The following is a 14,074-nucleotide window of genomic DNA, read 5'->3' as shown; positions in this document are numbered from 1 at the left end:
GTGCGCCATTAGTATACCAGATACTAATGGCGCACCACTGGTGCGCCATTAGTAAAAATTACTAATGGCGTGCTGTTAGTGGCGCACCACAGATGCGCCATTAATGGCCATAATAGGTGCGCCATTAGTAGAGGTTTTTCTAGTAGTGAAAATAACAATATAGCATGCAATAAATCTAATGCAACAAGTTTTATATAGTAAAGCATTTTAATAATGAAGCCTATAATGAATTTAATTCAAAGAAAACAATTGCCATTGCAATGCCACCCTTGCATATGAATTTTGTGGCTTGCCTTAGTTCGGAGGGGTGTCACAATACTCCTAGTCTTCTCCAACACAACTAGGACGTTCTGAAAATAACTTAAATGCGAAAATAAAATGTCACATAAAGGATTTTATTGCACCATAAGTTCTACATAGAAGGAAAATTCTCCAACTTTGCAACAGAAACTTTAGTTGAAGACAAAACTGTTGCAAAAAGTTTCAACTCATTTGGACTTATAGAATAGAAATTATAGCTGGTCAAATTTGCATTTAAATTGAATTAAACATAAATTCCAGAGAGGGCCACGTCGAAGGCGTATTTTGCAAATGCACCTCCACTAGAAACAGTTCGGACGGGAGAAGAGAGGCTGGCATGTGGGGTCCACTATCAGGGTTAGGGGGAGGGAGAGAGAGAGAGAGGGCGGGGGGCGGGGCGAACAGCGCACGGCGGCCCTGTCGGCGGTGGTTCTCCGGCGCGACCACGGCGGTTGCCGGCGTGCGTCGGGATGGGCTCACCTCAACGTCTGGAACACGTACGTACCCGAAGCATCGGTGAAGATGGACGGACGGCGACATGGGCTTCGTCTCTAGACACGACTAGCGGCGGAGCTCGTCGGAGACGGAGATTCGGCGACCATCCGATGAAAGGACGGCACCAGCGTGCTCAGGAGACCACCAAGAACTCGACTGCAGCAGTAGGCGGAGGAGAGAGTGGCCGGAGGCCCGGAGCGATTGGACGGCCATGGGGAGTACGCGTTCAACTCCGGCGAAAAATGGCGGCAGGAGGCCCTCCTGGCCTTTCCCTGCTTGTAGACGATCAATTTGTGGCCAATGGAGGTGGATGCGATGGCTAGAACAGATCGGCAGGGGTTGTATATATTGGCGGCGAGGTGACCGAGCTCGGGCTCGGTCGTGGTAGAGATGTCGGCGAAATGAGGAGGAGAGGGGATCGGGTTCGAATTGGAGAGGAAGTAGAGGAGTGCAGAGAAGCTACGCATGCACGCGGACACAGTGCAGCGCACTATGTGGGGCAGGAGACGCACTCGCGCTCACTGTTCCGAACAGTAGTGCCGGTCCGTGTCCGGCGTGCCGTCCGGCGTTGGAGAGGAGCAGGGAGAGCATAGGTGGATGCAAGGGAGGGTGCTGAGTGTCTAGGGCATGCTGCGGTAGCGCGAGGAGGAAGAACGGGCGGCGGCCGAGGACCCCGACGCCCAGAGCGCGCGTTCTGCATGTCAAACACCTTACGCCAGCAAGATCACCGCGTGCACTGGCATACGTGCTGCTTTTGGACGGTGCATACCGTGTCTAGGGTGAAGTACTTTCAACGCGGTGCTGGGATGTGCTCTCAGTTTTCCACCAAGCTCAATGGACAAGACATGAGACTGCTACAAAGTTTCTGTATAGAAACTTGGACAGCAAGCTGTGTTCAATTGGCTTGGAGGATAAGTCTGAATTTTTGAGGTTAAGCATCTCTTAGGAAGATAATGAAGTGGTAAAAATTTCAGCTTAAAATGATGAAGGAAAAATATACTTGCTTCACAAACTGCCATTTCTGACGAGAGGCAAAAATATTTTTCCTAGCCGAAAATTTACGTAGGACCAAGGGATATTTTTTTGATAGGAAGACGAGACATGGTCCAAAGAATATTTGGATTTTTCTTGGGATTTATTGAGCAAGAAAGATGAAGGTTGCTTCATAGCATAGAGAGAAAATATTCATTTTCACTGAGAAAATGAATATAATGCCATAAAAGAAAACTATGGCATGTCATGATTGTGAGAGAGATGAAGTTCTGAGAGGCTTTTAGGATAGTAGGCTTCACTTGGAAGAAAGTCAAAAATAATTCCAAGTGTTAAGTCCAAAAGAATTGAAAGAAAAAAACCCCATTTGAAGAATAAATACTCAATAAATCCAAATAAAAAGAAAGGGCAAAATACAGGGTTTCACACTCGCACCATCCTCCACAACTGTTGCTGGTACCACGGCCTGGCGGCGGAGAAAGAAGCTACCTTCGCAGAAATCGATGAGGCGACCAATGAAGTTTACACGCGGGAGGACGAAGGCGGCACGTCCGCCAAAGCGAGGAATAGTAGAACATGGTAGGTCGCCGCCGCTTGGGTCCCATGAAGGCCACCGCCACCGTGGTGCCGGGCTACACATCCGGTCACTTGACCGCTTCATGGGGGCATAGGCCACGATGACGGTCTTCTCCCGCCCAAAAAACAACCCTGATCCTTGCTTCCGGCAGTGGAAGAGACTACTCTTCCACTATCGCTAAAGCATATCCCTTTGTGGCTCATGGCAGTTCGATGAGCAGGCTGCTGGACATAAGGAAGACATGTCGTGGGAATGAAGATCCACAGCAGTCGGCAATAGACTAGGATGTCCTAGTCCGCTATAGTTTAATGAAAATATATCCGAAATATAAATGTTTTCATCCGGTTTATATCAAAATCATCCGGTTTGCCTGAGTTACACCCGGTTAGTTGAAATGTGGATTGAAAGTATGCGGCTACGGTTGATGCCGGAAACCGTGTCCACGGACCGACCCTCTCGTGTAGTTACGTCCGGTTAGTTGAAATGTGGATTGAAAGTATGCGGCTACGGTTTGATGCCGGCAACCGTGTCCGCGGACCGAACCTCTCGATCCACGGACGATACGATATCCATTTTGGGGTCAGCGATGTCCGATTTGGCGTCAACGTTAGAGATGCCCTTTTGACTTGTGGGTGCACGGCACAACGTGCAAACCTAACCTCCTATATATACCTGGTCAAACCTCGGGCCGGGCCTAGCCAAGCCCGAGGCAAAAAACCTAGGCTCGGGCCCGGCCCGGCCCGGGCATCAGGCCTATTTTTTGGGCCCAAACCCGGCCCGAATGCATAAAAGCCTGCCGGGCCTCGGGCCTCAGGCCGGGCCCCTTCAGGAAAGCGCAAAAACGGCGGGCACGAGCCCGGCCAGGCCAGGCCATTGGGCTCAAAATCTAGGCTCGAGCCCGGCCCGGGAGCAACGTCGGGCCGGGTTGGGTCGGGCTTTTTGGGGCCGGGCCGGGCTGCCCATAGCCAGGACTAATCCTACATTTGTGGACCACACGTGCCGCATACTGTAGTAAAACGTAACGTACAGGCTTAATATAGGAAACAGTTAGGACTAAGTCGGCATGCTAACAACGACATTTTGATCTTCGCACGATACCAAACATCTTCTGAACAGACTCAGTCTTTCATATCTTCGCTTGCATATCAACTATAGCATTTCATCCGGACATCTTCCAGACAGCCTCAATCTATCTTCGCATGCATATCAACTGTAGAATTTCCTACAATGCCCACGTTCCATCTTAGTAAGAGCATCCAGAGCCAGGTGCCCCAAACCCGTTTCAAAAGTCCAAACGGACGACCCGGTCACATAAATGCCACCCATATGCCTTAAACGGTCATCAAATGCGCGGGCTGACCAGTACCCATCATATCCAGTCTAAATATGGGGCGGGTATGAGGACGTCCAGGCGCGCCGGGCACGTCCACCACGTCGGACCTGACAACCCTACTCCACCGCAAATTGCACCAAATCCACCCCCTCGGCCTATCGAATCAATTTGCTCTCTCCTCTCTTCTTTCTCATGCGCAACATGTTGTGTTATTTTGCACAATATGTTTGCGATGAGAGTGATGGTGTTGCCCAAACCAATAATTTGAAGCGCCTGGGAAACAATTTCAAATCCCGAAAGATCAAGATGCAGCCAAGATTAGATGCATCAGAATCTTAGAGATCATCATGTGCACGTGCAGTTACTCAGTGATCTTGTAGAGCATATGTGGACCCACAATGGAAAACAAAAAAAGCGATGTTTGAGTTGTACACTTCAAATAAATTTTATGTAAACACTATTTATTTTTGGTACCAACATTTGTTATTTATGTGCGACATTGAAGTGTATAATCGACGTGCATGGATTTGAGAATTCGAATTTAAGATATGTAAATGCCGGGAGCGAGATATGAGGACCCGTTTGAATGCATCTGTAGCCGTGTCCGTACACGTTCGCGAGGCAGATTTGCCAAGTCCGGCTGTGGATGCAGACAAGAAGCAACGCAATCTGTTCATATACCCCTGTAATATTGACTGCAATTGCACGTCACCAAACCATTTCATGAAAACACACACGGAACCTCCCAGGATCCACATCCCAGCTTTCCATACACATTAATCATGAAAAGTTTCTTACAGGCCCAATATTTAAACATCCAAAACCAACATTTTGCGGATCACTCAAAAGAGTCTAGAACAACATTGTCCAGAAACGGATGCAAAAGAAACAGCCACGACCTTAGGCTCTATTCGTCGTCGTACGAGGAGATAACGCTCCACTCGTACCATCCAGACGACTTGCCAGAACTGATCCACTCTTCAAAGCGCGACTCAACGATGCGGGTCAACTTCTCAAACTCCTCCGCCACACCCTTGAAGTAGGCCACCTTCTCCGCTTCTGTTGGGGACGGGGTGATGGTGATGAAGGGCTTCGGGGTGTCGGGGACCCCGCCCAAGTCGATAAACCCGGCAGACAGCATCTTGAAGTGGTAAAGAGCATCAAGTAGTGGGCGCTTCCGGACATACCCCTCCCTACACTCGGCAATCACAAATCGGCAATCTTCTACAAGGCGAAGACTATCGGCTGTAGCAGACTCGATGAGCGGATACGCTGAAGGGTAGCCGGCCAACTCAGGGGAGAAAACGCTCAACGACATGGATGCATCTCTCGGCGGCTTCCGCCGCAACTTTCAGGATCTCAGGGTGTCCAATGAGCACATAGCTATTGATGCTTCCAATTTTCTCAACACCATTGGCGAATTCCTACATAGAAGAATGCATGTATTGCCAGAGCTTACAGCAGGCAACGAAAAGATAAACAGAGAACATCAGTGCACGGGTGTGGAATACAAGTTAACAGTCGAGTAGGCATACATTCTTCTGTGATTAGACTAGGCATACATTTGACTAGGCATTGCACGGGTGTGGAGTAGGAGTACAAGTTAACATCGAGTAGGCATACACTCTTCTCTGATTCGACTAGGCAATTAGGCATACATTCGACTAGGCATTGCACTGTGGAGTACAAGTTAACAGTCGAGTAGGCATGCGTCCTTCTCTGATTCGACTAGGCATACATTCGACTAGGCATTGCACGGGTGTGGAGTTAACAGTCAAGTAGGCAATCACATACAGTACCTGAGAGTAGAAGGCCTTCACGTCGTCCGCCGTGGCGCCCTCCTCCGGCAACGCGAACGCCATCAAGCCATCCCCGCGCGAGTTGTTGCTGGTGTTGGCCTGGAGGAAACCCCAGCCGCCGGTAGCGCTCTCCGGCACCGCAAGCGCGACGACGCTGCTCCCGCGCGAGGTTTTGGTGGTGCGGGACGAGCCCGATCCCCGACCACCCCCGCCGTACCAGCGCCCCCAGGAGCGTCGCCCCACCCGCCCGCCGGCTCCGCGAGCGAGACGAGCCCGAGGCCGCGCGAGGTGGTCTTGTTGGCCGGCAGCGCCGTCTCGGCGAGCGCGACGAGCGCGGCGGTCTTGTTGGCCGAGAGGAGGTCCCAGCCGCCCGCCGGCAGCGCGAGTGTCAGCACGTCCCCACGCGACATCTCGGTGGTGTTGGCCTGGAGAAGGCTCCAGCCGCCCGTGGCGCCCACAGGCAACGCGAGCGCCAAGAGGCCGCTCCCGGGCGAGCCCTTGGTTGTGCTGGCTTGGAGGAACCCCCAGCCACCCGTAGCGCCCTCCGGCACGGCGACCGCGACGAGGCCGTTCCCGCGCGACGCCTCATGGTCTTGCACGGGAGATCCATGGTGCCCTCTGGTACCGCGAGCTCAACGAGGCTGATCACGCGCGAGCTGTCTCGGTTGGTGGTGTTGGCGTGCAGGAGGACCTTGGCGCCCTCAGGCACCGCGACCGTGACGACGCCGCTCCCGCGCGACGCGTCCATCGTCTTGGACGGGATGAGATCCATGGCGCCCGCCGGCACCGCGAGTGCGACGAGCGTGATTCCGCGCGAGCTGTCGGTGGCGTTGACGGGCAGGAGGCCCCAGCAGGCCGTGGCGCCCTCCGGCACGCCGAGCGCGACGACGCAGCTTCCGCTTGAGGTCTTGGCCGGGGGGAGGGCCCAGCAGGCCGTGGCGCCCTCCGGCACCTCGAGCGCGACGACGCTGCTTCCGCTTGAGGTCTTGGGCTCTTGGCCCGGGGGAGGGCCCAGCCGCCCGAGGCGCCCTCCGGCAGCGCGAGAGCCACGAGGGCCGAGACCTTGCGGTCCTCCGACGCCGCGAAGGAGAGGAGGCGGCCGCCGGAGCTGGAGCGGGAGGTGGGGTGGCCGACGGGCAGGAGCACGGCCCCGGCAGCGGTCGCGGCGGACGAGGAAAAGGGATAAGCCATGGCTGTGGCTTTGGGGTTTTTGCCCTTGCTCTAGGGTCTTGGGAGGTTGGTGGGAGAAGGGAGGGAGGGAGGGAGGGGTTGGGGGCGCGTTGGGTGATCTATTCTAGAGGGAGGAGGAGGGAGACGGTGGGGGTGGGGAGGACGGCGCTCTCTCCTTGTCTTGCAGCCGAGTGGGTAGTGCGGGTGTCAGGCTCGTTTCTTGCCTCGGAAGAAATTTGGTCTCGTTTCAAATTCCATGTCCTCCCGTCCCGTGGCTGCTCCTCCGTACTTCATCTAGGGATCGCTCGAAGCTTCTAGGCGCCTGAGGGCCACCCGTCAGCGGCACGCATATCTCTCTCTCCCCCTCCCTCCCAAAACGAAAGACGACAGCATCTTCTCGTGTCAAACAGTAGAAATATTTGGGAGTGCCCGGGCGGTCAAAAGGTTGAGCGCGGCATGGATGTGGTTTTGGTCGCGTCTCCTGCGACTGGGCTGGGAGCTACACCTGTCGTCCAGCAAAAGCACCAAGGGAAGGGACTCCACGCTTGGACTCTTGCATCTCCTGGGAGGGGAAACGCACCTGCCTGTCTGTCTGTCCGTACTGATACTTTTGCATCTCCCCTGACGCGTGGGGTCACGAACAAACTTTCTGATTACTGTTTTCTCCTTCCTCCATGGACGGATTGCTGCATAGTAGTACTACCTCTCTATCATCTCTAGGGCTACAAACATAGGTACTATATATAAGTGCTAGGCCGATTGATGCAGCATTAACTTGTTGTTGCAGATGCTCTAAATAAATAAATAAATAAATAAATAATGTCACACAAGTTCCTCACGATCAAATGTCACATACACCATCGCCGTCTCGTCAAGTGCTAGCCATGGCATGGCATCCACGGTCCTCACCGTCGCCCAGCCAGCGAGCCAGCCCGTCACCGTTTTGGATTGGGATTGGTAGCGTGGTAGAGTAGGTGAATGATTGCCTTGTGACCGTTGCATCCACACGACGAGACTCCTGGCTTGGTACTCCACGATGGACGCGTTCCTCTTGCTCGCCCACTCCTCACGATCGGTACACAACTAAGCTAGCTAGGGTGACATGCCGATTTTTGCACCAAGGCAAAGGCCATGCATTACGCTAGCCGCGTTCCCGGCCACGCCACTCGCACGCACCGCATCACTGGATTGTTGGAGTGACAAGATTCGCTCACCCAAGCAGATGTTGAAGCGGCTATGCGTCGTATGTCAAGTCATGCCAGGGGTCATTTCAATCGGCGATCACACATCACTGCATCACCATGCCTAGCTAGTGTCTCGCGTTGCACTGCACCATGCGCGCAGCAAGTGGCACGCCACGGTACATGCATGTCATTGCATTGCCAGGAGCAAAGTGCAAGGCAACTCGTCCAAAGTGCAGGGCAGGGCCACCAAAGCCGTGTCCCAAACCCTAGTCACCGCGCGGGAAACACAGGATTGTCACACATTCTCAGCCGAGGGAACGGAGGGACTAAAAAGCTGACGGGACAAGAGCATGCAAACCGCATATGAGATGGCCCTAGCTGTCGCTAGCGGCCAAAATTACTGTTTTGACCTCATTGAGAAAATTAATCACGATTTAACCCTTCTTTGCAAATATTTTTCAATCTGACCTTTCCACATCGCGCCTGCCAGAAGGGCGCTATGCTCCACTATATAGCGCCGCAAGTCACGGCGCCATGCAGTTGCCAGCATGGCACACCCGGGCCAGGGCTAAGGGACCATAGCGCCGCCGGTGGGGGCGCTATGCAGCTCAAATAGCGCTTGTGAGTTCCGTACGTGGTTGTTCGGTCCTTGATCTGCGTGTGCATGCATGCATGCACGGCACGGCCACCATGCATATGTATCGCACAACGCAATACGCATATATTTCGAGTGTATATACATATCAATATATCCATATATACTCCCTTCGTTTTCAAATATAAGTCTTTTTAGAGATTCCAACAAATGACTACATACAGAGCAAAACGGGTAAATCTACACGCTAAAATATGTCTACATACATCCGTATGTTGTAGTTCATTTGAAATGTCTAAAAATACTTATATTTAGGAACAGAGGGAGTACATGGCAGCGAGGCTGTGAAGGTGTTTGTTTGGTGTATATACGAACGAGTGGGCAGTATTATTAATTAAAGAAAAAATGAAACAAATTGTCTATTGCTGTCTTCGGAGAAGAAAGAAAGGCGATCTCGCGTCTAGCCGGCAAGGCGCTTCCCGCCGCCACCATCCCCCGGCAGCTCCCCTCCACCGACAACCTCGGTCGTCGTTGGTGAGGGGGTCGCCGGAGACGTGTGTGGATCATTTTAGGCATTAGTAGCTTAGGATTTTGAGATGTTCTTCGTCTTTCACTTCGGCTATGGCGATGGCAACGTCGAATAAAAAGTCTTCAGATCCTTCCTCAAGGAGGTGAACGACATTGGGGTTGGATTTGAAAACTGGTATGTTCAAGTAAGGATGGTACGATGGGGTGGCATCCTTGTGGTGGACCTGTGTCCTTAGGCTCCGGCATTGCGACGGTGTTTGCTCCAATGGAGGTGGTATTCCTCCTCCCCCGATTCACCGAACACGTGGTAGGCGTGACCGGTGGAGTCGCCGTGAATGGTGAGGCCATGGACGGCCGGAGGCGAAGGAGGAGCCCGACCTCTTGACGCGATCGCCTTCTTCCTCGGGGTCTTCGCCCGCGCACCGGCCGGCCCGGTGGAGGTGGTCTTCCTCCTCCTGTCCGCGGCCTTGAAGGGAGGAACTGGAGCGGGGCCAAAAGAGGGAGGTGTCGCGTCGGCTGCGCCCCCTGGCACGAGGTGGTTCCCCTGTCGCTTCGTCTTCATGGCGGCGGCGAAAGGAGTTTGGGCGGTGCCAGCATGAACAACCACAGGATGCGCATGCGGATGGAGCAACGGCATTGGAGGTGACGGCGGCTGCGGTTACTCCATCCGGCCGGTTTCTAGTGTCGTGAGGCCGGGTGGCGAGGTCAGAAGTGAGATTTCAGGCGGCGGCGACGCGGGAGGTGGGAACTGAAGCAAGCGGAACTTCGGAATAGTTTGTGCCAAACGGAAAGGAAATCCGGCAAAAACAAAACAATTCATGTAGATATAGCGAAAATGGGCCGGGGTTTGCAGGATCCGTAAAAAAAATCCGGAACAGGCGAGGATCTATTCGCATCCATCCCGTAAGTCGGCGGTTGTTTCGCCGGATGGCCCGGTTTACGGGATGGGCTGGAGATGCTCTGAGGCCACGCTGGTAGTACGGTTGTGTGCTCTCCATTGAACCTGGTTGTAGTAAAGCCTGATAGTTACGTGGCAAGCTTTAACGTTTATAGCTAGGTTAGCCTGGACCATTGAGAACAGTACACTAATTAACTACCGTCGGTAGCCATACATACAAGTGCAAAGCAGATGTTTCTAAAAAAAGTGCAAAGCAGATCAACCGGTCGATCTGGCATCGAGTGTGCATCTACTTAAGGGCTGATTGTTCGTAGTTGAGGGAACGGTGCATAGCGCCCTGACCACAGGCGCTATTGTAGCTGCATAGCGCCCCCATCCAAGGCGTTATGGTACCCAGCCCTGGGCCAAGCTGGCAACCGCATGGCGCCATGAGTCACGGCGCGATATAGTGGTGCATAGCGCCATTCTGGCTGGCGCAATGCAAAAATGTCAGATTCGAAAATATTTGCAAGGTAGGATCAAATCGTGATTAACTTTTTCAAAGAGGTCAAAACAGTGATTTTGCCCGTCGCTAGCTGCATGCCTACACCTCAGATAGCCTTTGCTTTGCCCACACCAAATCACAACAGGTGCGCGCACACAGATTCTACCACTACCACCTCATTAATTGCCACATGCTGTACCTACATGGCCCCGCAAGAAAGCCTGCAGCTACTCCGAAACGAAAAATAAATACCGTTACTTGGACTTGATTGCTCTTGTGTTGGGAAGGCCTCTCAAAACAGTCAGCTAGCTCTTTATTAATTAGTTCAAGAGAGAAGTTCTTTTGGCATGAAGAGAAGAATTACTTACAATGTTTTTCGTCTGAACAAATGAAATTAATTTAGTAGTAGTAGTAGTAGTAGTACACTTTACATGCACATATGCACTTGTGTTTGCGGCCCTCTCTTTATCTGATCTGATTTGATGCCTCTCACAAAATCACCCAGCCTCTGTGTACGTATCCAGGCCGGACCAGCGGTCTATTCCCACGTCCCTGTGTGGTTGGCTGGCTTTTGTCGCTGCGCTCGCCGATGCGGGTCAGGTCGTGGTGCACGGCGGGCTGGAGTCAAATCATCATCTTTCTTCTAGCGCTGCCTCCAGCTGGTGTGCAGTCAGTAATTCATGTGGCATGCGTGGTGTTCAGTTGCTGCTGACTTGCAGCTCGTCCATGGTTCGCCTGGTTGCCCGGCCACGGCATTGCCTTGCTTGCTGGTGCTAGGAGCAAAAGCACCACGAGGAGAGGCAACGCCTCACTGGCTGTTCGATTCCACAAGCACGCTCAGGTGCGACTATAGCACGCTCATGCCATCTTCACTGCTTAGGACACGCTGACCCTCAAACAGCCCGTGCATTATGTCGTCCAACGCGCGAATTACACCAACATCTTTGAAAAATTCGAGAACACTTTAAAATTTGCAAGGTACTTCTTATATAATGTGCGAACAATTTCTAAATAACATAATCAATTTTGAAAGGGTGAACAATTTTAAAATTACATGACCTTTTTTTTAAATTACACGAACATGTTTTATGATGCGTGAATACTTTTTAAAATTGCACATATTTTATTTACAAAATGAAGGAGAAATAGTATGTTGATTAGCTTTATAATGTTAGGCCCTGTGGGTAAAAAAATTTAGACGTAAAAATCAGATATATACTTTTCAGTGTATGACCTTTTCAGTGAACATTTGAGGCGTACAAATAAGATACTAGAACATGAAGTTCCACTGGCATTTGTAACAAATTAAACCTAAAGTAGTTTTCTCTGAAGGTCCTACTTTGCATGCTTGGGTGGATCCGGCTCCCTTCCCTCCCCCCCCCCCCCCCCCCCCCCCCCCGGATCATGTCGTCGTCGCCCACATTCTCCTGGGTCTTCCTCCACCGCCCCGTCAACGAAGGAGGAAATCATGCTCTCCCCTAGCGACGAGGAGGAGCACGAGCAGCCACCGCGATGGACCATGAGTACAAGCGACAGCTGAAGCTCCTCCTCGAGCGGACGCTCCGCGATTGCAGTCCGGCACCTCCCTCGCCGTCTCTCCACCCCGTCAAGGAGGAGCTGCCCCTATGAGGTTACCATATGGTAGCTCGAGTAGTTTTTTTAATTTTATTTGAACTTGTCTAGTTTAACTGTAGTATATCGAAGTTTGCATGAATTTAGGTCTTGTTTGCATAAAAATCGTTCGGTTTGCATCAAATTTGCCCCGTTTGTTCAATTCACGTTTCAATTCCACACAGGCGCTTCAGGCATGACAATGGATGGCCGGCTCCCGTATCCGTGTCTGTGGCCGAGTTGGATGCGTCCACGGACGGATAGTGAGTCTGTTTTGCGGCACTGTGTTGAAGATGCCCTCACTACTTTTTTTCATTCTGAAAAACTCGTCACGAGGGCAGGCGGTCCTGCATTTCATCAAGACGAAGAGAGATGACCTAATTTATAAGAAATAAGAAAAATCGAGTTGAAACCCAAAAAACAAAAAAACAAAAAGGCACTAGTGTTTGGGGATTTGGACAAGAGAAATGCGATATCAAGTGACTTCGTCTAAGCCAAACACCAAAGCGCCAAGGCCCAAGTCAGTTAGGCGTGGCTCGAGTGTAACCAAAATGACTACCACTCGCAGAAGAGAACTCATCCGTAATTCCATGTCGAATCCGGCCTCTGCCTGAGCTGTTCCTCTTGCTCGACACTCAGGGATCGGTACAACTAAGCTAGGGTGCCGTTAGCGAGAGTAAATAGCATAAAGCTACTAGTTTACAGGTTAGGGTTCCAAAAAACTACCACTTTTTTAATTTTCTCAGAAAGCTACCATACGCGCGGTCCGCTGTTTCAAAAAACCCAAACCCGCGGTGACTAGCGATTTAACCGTTTTTCTGACGGCCTGGGCCCATCTGTCAGCCCACGTGGCCACGCGCGCTCACGGCGCGGCAGTTCACGGCCGTTAGCCGACCGGCCCGGTCGGAATTGGGGTATATACCCGCTCGGTCGCTCACTCTCTCGTGCTCGCTCACTCTCCCATTGCTCGCTCACTCCCCTGCTCTCACTCCCCTGCTCCAGTACGAGCTCGCCACCGCGCGCCGTCTTCGAGGCCGGTGGTCGTCGACCTCCTTGCCGCAATGCCTTCCTGGAACGACGAGGAAACCAGCTCGGAGGAGGAGTGTGAGGCTGTCAGCATGGACATGGGACTTATGGTAAGTTCTTTGCCACCTAGGGTTAGGGTTAGGGTTAGGTGCTAGTAGCTTAGGCTACAGCCATGGATGTTGCTTAGTCTAGTGTGTGATACTGTTCTTGATTAGTGAGGGTGCGGTTTGATTGTAGGATTTAGGTAACCTAGGGTTCATCTCTGTACAGTGTTAGGGTTCATGCTGATTTGGGGATTTAATGAACAGTGCAAGTTGATTCTGGTATTGAGTGCAGATTGAAACCAGTTTTTGTTGGTTATTATGGTTGCAGGAGGAACCAGACACCACTGTGGAGCCCCTTTTCTGTGGCCAACTTGAGCTTGCTCATCCCAAGTGCATTCTGCACCAACTGAGGCCTATTAAGCGTGTTGCTTTTGAAGGGCCTGTAACAGGGAGGCGTTTCTATGCCTGCCCAGTCCAGGTTATATGCCAATTAAGTTTTCTGCTATGGATGTTCAGTCATGTTTGATATGATGCAGCAGTTTGTTTGATATGACAGACACATATGTATTTTTGCCACTTTGGAAACTTACTAATGGCATTGTAATAACTTTTCACATTTACAAATGCAGGAAAATGGTGTGAATTGTGGTGTTGTAGAGTGGGTTGATGGGCCTTGGCCAACTGTTCTTCAGAGATGTTTGTGCAAGCTATGGGAGATGTTCCATGAGCAGAACTTTGGAAGGGTATAGGACAAGAAGAAGTTTGAGCAGGAGTTGGCCAGGCTTAAGAGTGAACATGAAAGGGAGTTGGCCAAGCTGAGGACTGAAAATGACAAGCTTTGCATTGAGTACACCAAGCTTGTTGATGATGTATCCAAGATGTTTGATTGGCAGGATGGTAGGGTGGACAAGAAACAAGTGGAGGAGGAAGAACTTGAGAAGAAGAAGAAGGAGCTAGAGGAGAAAGCCATGTTGGAGGTGCAGATGGAAAAGCTCAAACTTGCAAAAGAGCAGAGGTGCATTTTGCAGAGCCAAGCTGAT

At 51.7% G+C, this 14,074-nt stretch overlaps 1 protein-coding gene across 1 annotated transcript; it reads right to left on the bottom strand.

The window, feature by feature from the left end:
- Positions 1–4,414: 4,414 nt before the first annotated feature.
- LOC123039565 (uncharacterized) lies at positions 4,415–7,280 on the bottom strand. The gene is made up of 3 exons (XM_044462677.1): positions 7,245–7,280; positions 5,495–6,788; positions 4,415–5,119 (listed from the first exon to the last, which is right to left on the bottom strand). Exons 1-2 carry the CDS (start codon positions 7,278–7,280, stop codon positions 5,883–5,885), a joined length of 942 nt encoding a protein of 313 aa, XP_044318612.1. The 3' UTR covers positions 4,415–5,119; positions 5,495–5,882.
- Between the last annotated feature and the right edge of the window lie 6,794 nt (positions 7,281–14,074).

This window comes from Triticum aestivum, chromosome 2B, assembly GCF_018294505.1.
Source record: "Triticum aestivum cultivar Chinese Spring chromosome 2B, IWGSC CS RefSeq v2.1, whole genome shotgun sequence".
NCBI classification, from domain to species: domain Eukaryota; kingdom Viridiplantae; phylum Streptophyta; class Magnoliopsida; order Poales; family Poaceae; genus Triticum; species Triticum aestivum.
The sequence above is the reverse complement of the archived record's forward strand: the minus strand, read 5'-3'. Positions and strand labels throughout refer to the sequence as shown.

Bases quoted from the DNA above. Each gene is read 5' to 3' on its own strand.
- LOC123039565 (XM_044462677.1), bottom strand. From the start codon at position 7,280: ATGCAAAAGTATCAGTACGGACAGACAGACAGGCAG. The intron at 6,789-7,244 runs GTGCGTTTCCCC...TCCTCCCTCTAG, and splicing joins ACGGACAGACAGACAGGCAG to AATAGATCACCCAACGCGCC.